This window comes from Mirounga leonina, unplaced genomic scaffold (genome assembly GCF_011800145.1).
Source record: "Mirounga leonina isolate KUSES-001 unplaced genomic scaffold, KU_Mleo_1.0 Mir_180, whole genome shotgun sequence".
Classification (NCBI taxonomy): Eukaryota; Metazoa; Chordata; class Mammalia; order Carnivora; family Phocidae; genus Mirounga; species Mirounga leonina.
This window is the reverse complement of record NW_023270469.1, coordinates 6,227,611-6,241,932: the sequence shown is the minus strand read 5'-3', so window position 1 is coordinate 6,241,932 and position 14,322 is coordinate 6,227,611. Positions and strand designations below refer to the sequence as shown.

The following is a 14,322-nucleotide window of genomic DNA, read 5'->3' as shown; positions in this document are numbered from 1 at the left end:
TTGCAACTATCAAAAATTGATAATGGCTTATTAAATGGGGGTTTATTAGAAGGATACTGGATAGTTTCTAGACGTAATGGTCTGAGAACAAGGCCAAGTTAAATGGTGAGAAACCAGGGCAGCCCAAGGATCTCAGAAGCAGGAATTAACTTAGTGCCACTGCAACAATGACAAACACCAACTGATTTCTCTGCTCTTAGGACACTCAGGCTTTCAAAGTCTAAGAGAGAGTCAAGACCTGATTATAGTTCTTGTAGGACTACAAAATGGGGGAGGGTAATTCTTAAAGAGAAACTGGGTGCTGTAACCCACAGAAGAGATAATGTTTGTAATAGCCAAAATAGCAGGGTCAAATACAAATACCCATTTGAGGCAAGAAGGAAGAGAGTTCTGTTGACATAGCCCTGAAGGACAAATTATTGGTAGAGCCACAGTTGGGAGAAACTCAAATCCAACATCAAATCTACTCTTAACTGCTCACCTCGTTCATTTGATAATCTAGTGTTTATTGGCTGCCTTTTATATGCAAATTGTGACTAGGCCAACCCGCTAAAAAAAATCTAATTTGTATAATAACATCCTTTTTGCTCTTAGATTTAGTTACTTACCAAGTCCTGTTATCAATTACTTGTTTGTGGATATCTTGGTTTAATTAGAACTTAGTGCTGAAAGTTGCCTTACAGGACATACAGGTGAATAGTTCCTAAATATTGGTTAGATATAGTTATGACAGAATTATCAGGAAAAATTAAAACACATCGAAACAAAAAATCATCCTTATGCCTGGGTGATTTTGATGATCAGTCAGGATTTGGACACTGCTGAGTTAGATGAATCTCCTAATTGTGTATACTGAATTGCATCAACTCAGTCAGGATTCAGGTTTGTGAACTTCCCATTTAGCATTTTTATTGTGCCCCTATTCATCCTTTCTTTTCCGTTGTCACAAGCCTATCCTTGAACTTAATGGCTAAGTCTTACTACTTTATGATTGTGTGATAGGTAGGCTCCTATTTTTTATACCCCCTGTCTTTTTCATTCTCTAACAAATATTTTTGAGCATCTGTTTTGTTCCTGGCCCTTTGATAGGTGCTAGGGGAACTACCCCTCCCCTGAGGATATGCCACAGACAAGATATAGTTCCTAAAGACTTAGAGATATGAGTTATGGCAGGGAACCTAATCTGGCTTTGAGGAGCTTGGAGAGCCTTCCTTGGGGAAGTGACATCTAAGCTGAGATCAGAAAGGGAAAGGGCTGAGGAGTGAAGGAGTGTTTCAGTGAGGTGGAAAGGGGTTTGAATGATGCCTATGGTATAAGTGACAAGCCTGGAGAGGCAAGCTAGGGCCAGATCTCTAAAGGCCATATGTTAAGTCATTAGGATTTTCAAAGACACTGTGAAGCTATTGAATTGTTTTGAGAAGAAAGACACTTCAAAATTGTACGATAGAATTATGTCATTCTTGAGATCACTCTGGCTGAAGAGGAGTAGGGAAATGGAGAAAGGAAAAACAAAAGTCATCTCAAAAATTCTTTTAGATTACTCTTACTCATTTCTTCTAGATTAATTTCTTTTTTAAACTAGTTAATCCTATTATGAGATAAAATCCAGGCTGATGGTCTAGGCTTCCTATACCTCTCATCTGGCCTTATTTCTTAGCCCTCCCTGTCTTGTATACCTCAATTTAGTGTCCTCTAGCTAAACCGATCTAGACAGTGTGCCTCCAAACATTCCACATTTACCACCCCCCGCATGCAAATATTTGTACTGCCTTCTATTTCTGGAACGATGCCTGGAATAATGTCTTTCAGCTTTTCAAATCCTGCCCATCACTCAGAACCCAATTCAGATTTCGCCTTCCTCTTAACATCAACTGAAAATGATCATTTCCTTTTTCATTTCAAATGATGATAGGGCTGTTTTATAGTTTCAATGTTTAGTTATACACTACCTTTTATTGTTACCTAACATGACGGCAGGTGCAGGAGGACAGTTCTGAGTTTTATAGTTACCTGAATCTTTCATAGCTTCAAGCAGATACTTATTGAGTGGATAAGTGAAAACTGCTCTTCAAAATGGGTGAGACAGCATCTTTAAAATTATTCACACTCTTTAATAACATGTAAGCCCCAGAATGCCTAACCAATTCTATCTAGCTGAATTGACATTAAAAAATTTTTTTTCATTTTACTAAACAAAACAAAACAAAAAATAATGAAAGGCCAAGGATGTGGCAATGAAACCAGGTTATTTTCCTGTACTAATTCTATTAAAAATATTCTGTTCAGTTAAAAGATACATCTTCAGACTTTTGTGGAAGTTTCCAAAGAAGCCAGTTGCCATGGGGATTATGAAAAGGAAATAATTTAAAAATATGACCAATTTATACAAATGAAGCCACCATGTCCAAACCTGAAAGACCTTTTTGAAGGATGGAGGAAGTCTTCAGAAAGAAAAAGAATGTGGAAATAAAGTATTAGGGGAACATGTATGATTGTGGAAGTCAAGCCACAGCTAAGATGGATGTTTATTTTCCCCAAGGGGAAATTGTGTGTTTACTACTTATAAGGAGGAACAAAAGAAAGGTCTTAAAGCAGAGAACTGTAGGCACTAGTTTTCTTTTTTACCCATGGCAAGTTCTTTTTACTCAAAAAAGGAGAGATCAGGTTATAGAAGTCAAAGCCAGTAGTTGAAAAGGAGGCTGTTGGGAATTTGCGCTAGGAAAAAAACCAAAAAAACCCCCAAACAACTCTCTTTAAATAAACTTTATATCTTTTGAATTTTTTTAAGAAAGATAAGTGTCTTTGATGGTAAGGCATTACAAACTGTTATAATCTCTTTCCTTTATTGGATATGCCTGCAGTTGTTTCTTTGTTTTGTTTTTCTCCATTTCATGAGGTTTGACCATGATCTACTTCCACCATTGGGTGGCAGCCTAAATTGCAACCCCTTAAGAAGTGAATTCATCTTTGGCATTGGGTTCTGTGAATTTGACCTTACAAATGACAACTTTGCACAGATGTTTTTAAATGAAATGCTGAATAAAATTTTCCTCTTTTGTCTGACAAGAATGTGTGTGAGACAGAGAGCAAGAGAATACAACAAAGCTAAGAAAATATCTAGTGACCAGTGACCATGTCTGGAAGAAAATCTTCTCTTGGATTAAGCCATTTTGCTCCTGCACATCTACTCTCAACAGCTCAAGAGCCACCAAACCCTCTTAACTCTGAGAGGATCAAATGAGACAATATGTGAAAATACCTTACCAAATGTACAAAGCTGTGTAGATGTGAAGGATGGTAATTACAGCATGAATGCAGGTTGGTTTTCTAGCACTTTTATTGGCATGGTTGCTTTTTAAATGGAGTAGACTGTATGAATTAGCAAACACAAACCTAAATCTATAAAAATTATTGCACCTCTTTAAAGTTCACTTAAACCCGAATCTAAGATCTCATACTTCTGGGCTGGCAGGAATTAACTATTTATTAGTGCTCTCCTGGCCCAAATATTGTGCAAAGTTTCAGGGTCTTAAATGCTGCTGAAGCATAGATAAAAATTCCTCTGGTCACTGATCATTAGGTCTCACTGGATAATATGGAGATGGCCATTGTTCAGCCAGCTTGGTCCTTTTAGATTCTGCTCCTCCACAGTTTATAGTCCATACTTGGTGTTCAAAAATCTTTGAAAGGACTAGGGGTCAAGTATCAACCTCTTTGAGTGCACCTCACAGATCCTTCCTTTCCTTTCCAGATTCTGGGTCTCACTGGGCCTTCTGAATCCTGACCTCTTTCCAATACCGAGAAAACTTTAACTCTTCCTTTTTTTGTCCTAGAACTCTGGCTATCCCATCTTCCTCCAGGCCAAATAGATATACCTCTTTAGTCAGCGTAGGCTTTAACAAAAGTCAGGAAGAGCTGTAGAAAACACGCCAACTTCTGCTCTGTGCCCTACTAGGTAGTAAGGGCTTGGTTGCCTTCTTGGAACTATTGATGTTTGTGTAGAGCAAAACAGAAACTAAAAACTCATAACATTATTCTGCTCCTCTGGCAAAATAAAGGCTTTCTCTTGGCTTCAGCAGGGCAGAATTTTGGTGAGTGCGTTCCGGATCGAATGTGTCCTTCTGTCTGGGTGAACAGAGCACACATTATCTTCTTGATTTCTTGATTCTACATAGACTAGAGAAATGTTTTCCTTTTTTCATCCAGCTGCAATAATTCCAATGTAACAGAAAAAGGAAAACACTTCCTCATTAACTCTAAAAAGCAATAATTATAATAGTTTATAATTTACACTTGTTGATAAATACCTCCCATAACATTAGTGAACATTGCTTCTCTGGGTTGGTTATTGTATTTGGATTTTTATAGTAACATTCAAACTACAAGGAAGCTAAGTTGCTTTCATTTGTGCTGCTTAGGGGATAGGCATTAGGAATGATTAATTTTGTTGATTAATCTAATCAGAAATTAATTGCTATGGGGCACCTGGATGGCTCAGTCAGTTAAGCCTCTGACTCTAGATTTCGGCTGGGGTCATGGTTTCAGGGTATGAGATCAAGCCCGGCTTGGGGCTCTGAGCTCAGAGGGGAGTCTGCTTAAGATTCTGTCCCTCCCTCCCTCTGCCCCTCCCCACCATGCTCTCTCTCTCGCTCTCATTCTTTCTCTAAGATAAATGAATAAATCTTAAAAAAAAAAAAAAAGAAAAAGAAATTGGGGCACCTGGGAGGCTCAGTCAGTTAAGCAACTGACTCTTGGTTTCGGCTCAGGTCATGATCTCAAGGTCCTCAGATCGAGCCCCACATTGGGCTCTGAGCTCAGTGTGGAGTCTACCTGTCTCTCCCTTTGCTCCTCCCTGCTCTCTGTCTCTCTCTCTGGGATAAATGAATAAAATCTTTAAAAAATTAATTGCTATAAATTGAAAATATAGCTCTTTGGCATTTAGTAGGTCAATTTTAAGGATAGAAAATAATTAAAATTTTTTTATTATGGAAAACTTCAAAATACTCAAAAGTACAGAGAATAGGAGTCTAACATTCATACACTCAACAACCAGCTTTATTATCAACTCTTGGCTAATCTTGTTTTATTTATGTCCCCCAAATTTCCTTCTCTCCATCCCTCTTCCAATTATTGTGAAGCAAATCCTAGGCATCATATATTTTATCTGTAAAGATTTCAGTAGGGGGGCGCCTGGGTGGCTCAGTTGGTTGAGCGACTGCCTTCGGCTCAGGTCATGATCCTGGAGTCCCTGGATCGAGTCCCGCATCGGGCTCCCTGCTCGGCGGGGAGCCTGCTTCTCCCTCTGACCTTCCCCCCTCTCATGTGCTCTCTCTCTCTCATTCTCTCTGTCTCAAATAAATAAATAAAACCTTAAAAAAAAAAAAAAGATTTCAGTAGGTATCTCTAAATGGTAAGAACGTAAAAAAAAAAAAAAAAAAAACCACAACATAATCACAATGCCATCATCACACTTATAAGTTAAACAATGATGTAAGAATACTTTATTCTGATTTTCATCATTTATCTTATTTGTTTTCTTAAAATTTAATATTAAATTTATGTCAACAGTATAAATCTAAACATATTAACATATCCTGAAAGATATCCAGGATATGTTGTCAAGTGAAAGAGCAAGTCATAGAATAATTTTTATAACAGGCTTAATTTGTATTTTAAAACTTATAAATAACTATATTTTTGTTTAAACATGTAAAAGGATTAGAAACATACCTCAAGCCCAGAACTGTTGTTACTTTTTAAAGTAAGAATAATCAGGGTTGGTATTGGGGATGGGAAAAGGACTTTCACTTCTAACCTATTCTTTAGTAGTTTTTATTTAAAATAATGCATATTACTTTTGGAACTAAATTTTCAAAAAAATTTATGAAAGGAAGAATTTAAAAATAAATTATGTCAACATGTAAAATGAGAGACATTCTCTCATCAGGTCAGGATGTCCTGTCCAGATATTGTCTCTCAGTTGAATAATCTTACTCCTGGGTTAGTAAGAGTGGTGGTTAGCATGCATGTGTGCCTGGCTATGTGCCAGGCACTTCTGCCAGGTGCTTCTAATCTGATTACTTATGGTCTCACCATTAACCCTTTGAGGTGAGTATTCCCATTTCTCAGATAAAGAAACACAGTGTAGAGCAGTTGAATAACCTGCCAGAAGTTTGGAAGAGGCTGAACAGGCTTGGAACTGAGGTCCTGGGACTCTTTGCCCACTCTTTAATCACTTCAGTGAACTTCCACTTCCCTTGGTTTTGAAGTTCTCACTATTACAGAATGAATTTTGTTATTTCAGTTTGTACTGGTTTGACTCTTTTGTTTTTAAATTTCTATATCAGCCTCAACTACTCCATTTTACTCTAAACTCAATGGCTCAGGCAAGACAAGGATAATTCCTCTCATTTCTCCCCTTCATTCATAGAATCTGACTGGCCTGAAGGACTAAGGGGAGAAAGGATCCAAAAAGAATTTCATGCTTTCCTGATTCAAGAAACATTTCAATAATAGGCAGATGGTTCTTGTCATGAGTGGCTTTCTGTGCAGTTCTCCAGCTGCCTAACCTTTCTTTCTTGGTGGAAAAATGTCATAAAGCTCTTCTTAATTTATCTATTCCATAAACATAGGACAAAGAGATTATAAGTGTGTAAGAATAGAAGTGCCCAGCACTTTTATTTGCAATATATTCCAAATGATAGATGTCAACAAGCTGTAACTATCCTTTTTAAAAAGTTATGGATTAGTTCTTACATACTGTAGTAGCAAATTTATTTTTCACAACTTGACCTTAGCACCAACAATGCTTTGGGCTTGTTTTTAGTCATTTTTTGTTTGTTTGTTTGGAATAACAAACTTATCATTTAACATAAAAAGAATGCAATAGGAAAGCAAATTTGTCTATAAAACAATATACCTCCACATACAAACACTATGATACATAAATTCTTTTTGTATTCACATTATTATATCCCTTATCTATTGGAGATAATTGAGATATTACTGTGTGCCCCAAAGAAAAGTCTTTAACCCAAAGAAATTTGATCCTTACAAAATTCTGCTGAAATTATTCAAGTGATTATTTAAGAAGATGAGTAGTTTGAAGTTTTCTATCCTTTGCATGCCTTTGCTCTACCATCCCAACAAGGATCATAGGAGCTCCACAGACTAGGTTGAGAAAATGCCACTGACAAGACAGAGTCTTCCAGAACTTAGACCATTTGATGTCCCTCTTTACACACAGTGAAAAAGTGTAGCAAGTAGGAACTTCACTGACCACAGAAAGGTACTGTCCAATCCTGCTTGTATTATTAAAATAAGATTCCAAATTTTAATCACTTAGATTTAAAATTCTGCCCTTCAGACAAGCTGAATGATAGGTCACTTTACTGGATAGTTCACACTGTTTAGAGATATAATTTTAATATTTATTCTTTTGCAAATGTATAGCTATACTCTGTGTCTGTGTGTCTAGATTCCCCAAAGAGGATATTTGAGAAATTTCATAAATACTCATAATTATGTTTGGTGAGATGGTTTAAAATAATTCAATTCTAACTCATTTAGGAGGCTTAGACAGAGGTGAGACTTTTTGCTCTGAAGGGGGAAGAATTTTCTACTGCCTAATGTCCGAAAATATTGTAGCATACTTTGGGAGATCTTTAGTTAATTTACAAGTCATATTGTAGGAAACCCTGCTCTGTAGCCTGCCTTCTAAGTAGGTCTCACACCAGTGTCTGGGGCAATTCATGAATTTAGTCTAATAAACTGCAACCTTATTCCTCCAAGGAGTTGTATTTTTCCTGTGACTTATATACCATTGTTGGCTTTTTAGTTATTTCTTCCTCTGGATCATCTTGCAGTTGTTAGTAGAGTGTCCAGATATGAGTGTTTGGTCATGTATAATAAGTATAACTTTAATATAAATTATTTGGCAGAGGAGGATGACTGTAAGGTCAAGGCTTTCTTGACATTTTAAGTGTTAGGTTTGGAAATTTTCTACCCAACTTTCTGTTTAACTCATTAGGAAAGTGGCTCTGACAAGGTCAGGCAATTAGTGGCAATTCCAGGACTAGAGAGGTTGTGGTGCATTACATTTAAGTGCTTTGGCTCTGACATCCCAGGGTCTGGGTTTGAATCCTGCTCCGGCCACTTATGAGTTGTATGGTCTTGTGCAATTTATATCACCTCTCTGTGCCTCCGTTTCCACATCTGAAAACAGGATGATCATAATACATAGTTTATAAGGCTATTATGAGGATTAAATAAATGAAATGAATTAAACACTTGGCACAGTGTGTGGTATATAATGAGTACTGAATAAATGCTATTAGAATTAGAACTCCTGTCTCCTACCTCTCAGTTGATCGCTTTATAGTTGCACCACATTGTTTCTCCTGATATCCTTTAAAGATAGTAAAATATTGTAATAGTGTTATTTCTCATTAAATATTTCAGTTGATTAAATATTTCAGAAAAGAATACATATTTAACAAATTTCATCTTGACCATTTTTTTCCACGTGAGAGATGAACATGTAATAAATGAAGAATTTGGATTGAAATGAAAGATTAAGTGATGTATGTCTGAGTATATTCAGGTAGCACATTATGTAATAAATTACTTTTTAATACAGCTATGATTCCTAATTTGCATAAACAATTGGCCACTTTAGTGGCACGTTAGATACATTGAGCCCAACTAACCAATACAAATGTATTACAAATGCATATCTGGAATGTGAAACAGTTCCTGGAAACTCATTGGAACTGAAATTTCCAGTAAAGGAAACCCTTGATTTTTCAATAAAAGAGGAAATATCTGTTCTGGGTTCATGTAGATGATATGGATTTAGCAATGATTTGTTCTTTGATTATAATCACTGAGTGCCTTTTAAAGAGAGATTCATGCCTTTGCAGCTCTCTGTGGAGACATACTGTTATATCAACAGTGGCTAATCTTATATGCATGATACTGTCTACCAGTTAGACCATTACTGTCACTTCTGTGCATTGAGATGTGTGCAGTGAGTTGTGAGCTCTATTTCTATTCTTATTAGATATATGTGGCAGACACTCTGGGCTTCCTGCTCCCCTGTCATTCTCACTAGCCATGTTTCTTGCTCGTAGAACCCTGATTTTTCTCAAATATTGGGTGGCCACATGCTTTAAGGGAAGTTGGGGTTTCCCTTAGCCTTGAGGGGAAGTGAATCTTGAATAGTCCAAACAAACATTCTAATTCTAATTATTATCCTTCCAGTGACTGATCTAGACATGAGTATGTGACATAATTTTGGCCAATGAAAACAGAGTTTTTGAGGAGGATGGTGCTTCCGTGTAAAACTTATGTGTATAAGGAAACACTTCTGTCTCTGATTTTTGTCATCTTTATGTGTTGCCTGGAATTGCAGAAGCCAATCTGAGCACCTTGAGGAGGTGCTAGCCTCAGGGGAGAAGCCAACATGCTTATATTTGCAGAGTAGACAGACGGAAAGGACCTGGGTCCTTCTTGATATCTGTGAATTACCAGGTGAACTCACCCTGAAGCTACTCTACCTCTGGACCTCTTATTTTCTAATATAATAAAAGACATTATTTAAGCCAATTTTACTCAGCTTTCTTTTTTCAATAGAAACATGCTAATTGATGCAATGTAAAATCATCTAATTATAATTCTGGTCTCTTTGTATTCTTTGCCTGTAGTTGCCAAAATGAGCCGAAATCTGAAAATTGCTCAGTAGGACCAGGCATGGGGCTTTTCATGTGGTTTCACTTGCCAATAACCACTCTCTTGATAACTGTAAGTATTTCGACTTCTCTTAACCCGTGACATTTCTTTATACCTCGAGTTAGTGTTTTAGGTACAATCATATAAATATTAAATGATATAATTATTAATCTCACAGGGTTCCATTTTTGTTGCAGTTTCTTTTTCCTCTTTTAAGTTCTTTGGTTACCCTCATTCTGGGACACAGCACTGAATGGGGAATCACCTCAGTCAGCGCAAGGAATGATGTAGACCTTTCGTTACCTTAGCATAGCCATCTCCTTTGAGCTGACATATTGTTTTCCTAATAAAAATGCTTAATTTAGATGGCTTAAAAATTAACTTTCCTCCTTTTTTTAAAGTCATGAGCACAGAATCATGTAATAGCAGCTGAACTTTAGAAGACTGAACATACGTGAATTGGGATTTGTGTTGTGATAAATTAAACAAAAAATTAACTTGACATATATTTCAGATATATTTAATTTTTCTTCTGAGTGATTACTAGACATGGATGTTAATTCATATAAATCACCAGGGTTACAGTTTATAGGCACCTTATAAAATGAATGCGTTTGGATAATGATCAAGCCTATAGGGAAGTCTTACCATCTTTAGAAAATCCTCCTCAATTAATTTCTCTCCTTAATAAGTTGCTCCATTTTTGCTACCATCTCTTGAAATGCCGTTACCATGTACAGTTACTGACATAATAGTATCTCCCTTTACTTTGTGAGTAACTCTTCTTTGAATGTCATGGTTTCATGAGGAGATTTGTCATCGGACCCATTAGGGGACCAAACCATGAAAGTAGAGGATGGGGTCTCAATCAAGGGTGACACTATGCAGTCAGGTATTTCATTCTAGACAAAGCAAATTGTGAATGAACTGAACAGATGGGTCTGTTCAGAGAGACTCTTAGGAAAGTCGCCAGGTGGGGCCTGAGCCTTTGGCATCGCTGGTTAACTAATAGACTGTGATCATTGTTCTTAACCAAAGAACAAAGTCCTATACCCTTTTCTGACACACAGGCTGCAGTACATTTACAGTGAGGAGGAAAATAAGAAATAGCTACAGAAAGCTTTAAAAATACCCGTGTAAAGCCTATTAATTTAGAATACCTGCCTGCCAGCACTTTTTGGTAGGTATGTCTATGGAGAGAGATTGGGAAGAAACTTGTTCTTTCCTGTCCCATATAAGGCAGAACAAAGATGTAACTCGATGTTACTATGTGTTTCTGATTTCTGCCCATAAACAAGTAAAACCTTTTTCAGAATTCTGTCTACTTGCTGGGAAACCTTTCTCTAATTCATTCCTGCAGAAACTCACCAGTAGGGGGTGAAACTCCTTTCCACACTCCACTCCCTAACTGAGCAATGCTAGCTTTGGATGATAAAGATTCTCACCTTTAGGCAGAGTGCTGGAAGTACAATGAGTTATAATGAAATATTGTTTGGCATTGCATTTGATAGGAGATAAGAAGTGCTTAATATTCTTTTATGAGTCTTTATCTTCTGGCATCCTGAAATTTCCTCCCCATCACAATATAAAGAATTAAAGTACAGTTTATGTTGAGATGGGAGACATCCCCAATTTTGGGGAATCCTAGGACAAGACCTACAAATTCTGTCTTTAATGGCATGCATGAGGCCCACAGCCTCAGATTAGTGTTGAATCCCTAGCAACTTTGGTGAATAAGAATGAATATTTGTGGGGGCCAAGAGGGTTACGTAACTATTGTGCCAGAATCTATAAGCTTGATTGCTTTGGTGCATCTTGTAAAGAGTGAAATAATAAAGTCTTTTTGAAAATTTTAGTCTGTCTCATTTGTAGTAAGGAGTACCAAGAAAATTGTGTGTGTGTGTGTGTGTGTGTGTATGAAAAATCACAAGGCAGAGCTGTGGTCACTTGGTCAGCCCTCCTGTCCTTCAGGAGCAGCTCCTTCAAGTGCTGAAAGCTTCCATTTCATTTTAATAAGGGAGGTGATATTCTCATGTAGTAAATACACACAGCCTTATCTAATTATATAATAGATCCCATTTGTTTTCACATGTCAGGTATTCTTAACATGTTTTGCAAGCATTTTTTGTCCAGTTTCTACCATATATTGTAAGCTCTTTGCATGAACAGATTTTCTGTATTCCGATTCTTTTATATTCTTATGGGTGACACCCACTGCAAATTGCAGGGATTAAGTAAATCCTGATAACTTGCCAGTTTTAACTAATAGATAAGATAGTGCTTTAAGGGTTATAAAAAACTTTAGCCATTAACAGCAGGAGTTGTCTTAAGCTCTTTTCTTTCCTATTTTAATGAAGTTTTTTTTATAGTAGTATTACAGACAAACATTATATTAGTTTTAGGCATATAGCATAATGATTTGATATTTATATATATTGCAAAATGATCACCACAATAAGACTAGTTAACATCCATCACCATTCGTAGTTACAGTTTTTTGGTTTTGTTTTGTTTTTGGTTATGGGAACTTTTAAAATTTACTCTTTTAGCAGTTTCAAATATGCAATACAGTATTAACTATAGTCACCATTTAAGCTCTTAAAGAATACATTTAGGGAAGGATGTGTAAACATTTTAGTTAGTAGCATTCTTCCTATGATTTCTACTTCTTAAAGAAAGTAACAGTAGATGTAATTAAATATTTTAGCTACTGTCATTGTCAAATCTGTTAAGCACATAATTGTCCAGTATATGCTTTTTTTGGTATACATCCCCTTTGACCATATCTTACTTGTTTTGTTTTTCAGCATCTTTTCATTGTTAGTTTTCCTGTCTAGTCAAGTAAGATGTTAAGTACAGGAGGGAGGCTGGGTCTCTGGGGTGTTAAGATTTCTCTTTTCCCTTGGCTTATTTGATTCATTACTTGCTTTGTATCTCCAGAGTACCCCCCTGACCCACAATTAGCATTTAATGGCAACCATGGGGCCCATAGTTTCGGAGATACTCAGGGACCCAAGGCTGCAGCTGAAGCAAGAAGAAAACACACCAAAATAGATAGATCTGCCTTGGTTAATGAAGATCACAGATAGAAATACTTTTTTCCCCCCTGTGGACATGGTGGGATTTTTTTTAGAACTGATGCTATTAATCAATCTGTCCTAAAACAGAAACAGTTGCAAATATGTAATACAGAGTATCAGTGGAATGGAAAACAAACCTTTAACTAAGCCTGATTTTTTTGAAGTTGGAAAATGTTGCCAGCCTGTTTTTTATGTAATTGAAAATGTTTAGAAGCTTTCCTGAAGAGTTGATTAATATATCAAAATCAAAAAAGGCAATTTTGAGTCTAATTTTGTTTGTTTACTGTGTAATACAGGATTCTTGGCTTTGAAATTCTGCCATGCAGGGTGAAAAATGACTGTCAGTGTGAAACAAAGTAGTCTATTGAAAAGAACATTGTGTCTAATAGGGAACAGCTGATACCAGCCCAATGCTCACTCTGAAATTACATCTCAGTCAGTCTGACTGATTCCTGTGGATAAAGGAGAGTCCAGATTTGGCCAAGGGGAGCAAAAGTGGGGGGAGGGAGGGAGTCTCTTGCCTCACCCACCTCTTGGTGCAAGAATCCTAAAATGGGGAGTTGATGGGGAGGCACTGTGGTGTAGGCTGGAGGAACTAGGATAATTTGGGACCTTGATAAGCTGCATAGACTGCAGTTTTCCGTACAGAGATAGAAGTGACATTATGAGGGAAGGGTTGCATAGCTTCTCTAGGACGGCGTAGAATTTTAATGTGCTCCCAGAAGCTTTTCCAAGGACTTCTTGATTTTCTAAATCTGAATGAACTAAAATAGGTAGTTACATTTTGGTACTCAGCTTTTGGAGGAAGACACCATGGTTCAAGAAAACTGGGTTGGGGGGGCTTCCTGGCTTAGTCGGTAGAGCATGCAACTCTTGATCTTGGGGTTGTGAGTTTGAGCCCCATGCTGGATGTAGAGATTACTTAAGAAAATTAAGAATCTTTAAAAAAATAAAAACTTAACTGTGCTAGAAAAAAAAAAATGAGTGAACTCCAACCAAGAGTTTCTGCCTATTTAGTTAAAACAGGAGTACTCAAAGAGAAAAAAATGCCTGTCCTAGAGTGATTTTATGTCCTCCCTTTCTAAGGAAAGTGCCAATTTCAAATATTTTCTCATTATTTCAATCACTGACATCCCCTCGAAACTCAATATTTTGGTGGCTAAATAGTCCCGGATGATGCACTATATCTGTTAGATGGTCTTTCAAAACCAGAAGCAACACAGAAGTCTTTTTATAGGACCACAGATCTTGGTTTGGGGTTCAGAAAATAAGGTCACTATGTGTAGAATGAGGTTGGACTGAAAAACAATCCACAGATCAACCTAGTTTCTCATCCCTTTGGGTAGATACTAAAGTATCTGGGCCAGGTTGTTTTGTAGCCTCTGCTTGAATATCTCCCCTGGTAGACTGGGAGCTCACAGCTCAGAAGGCATCTAATTATGAGTAAGCTTTGTATCTGTAGCCAAACCTGTTTCCTATAGCTTCACTCATCAGGGGCAACAGAAAATGTCCT

General features: G+C 37.0%; 1 protein-coding gene across 1 annotated transcript in view; it reads left to right on the top strand.

Annotated features, from left to right (window-relative positions):
- Positions 1–14,322, top strand: part of CDH13 (cadherin 13) — a 1,404,901-nt gene that overhangs the window by 3,980 nt on the left and 1,386,599 nt on the right. Inside the window, exon 2 of the mRNA XM_035024712.1 lies at positions 9,705–9,801. Within this exon, the coding sequence (XP_034880603.1) occupies positions 9,751–9,801 (51 nt within the window). The 5' untranslated portion in view covers positions 9,705–9,750. The remainder of the gene's footprint in view (positions 1–9,704; positions 9,802–14,322) is intronic.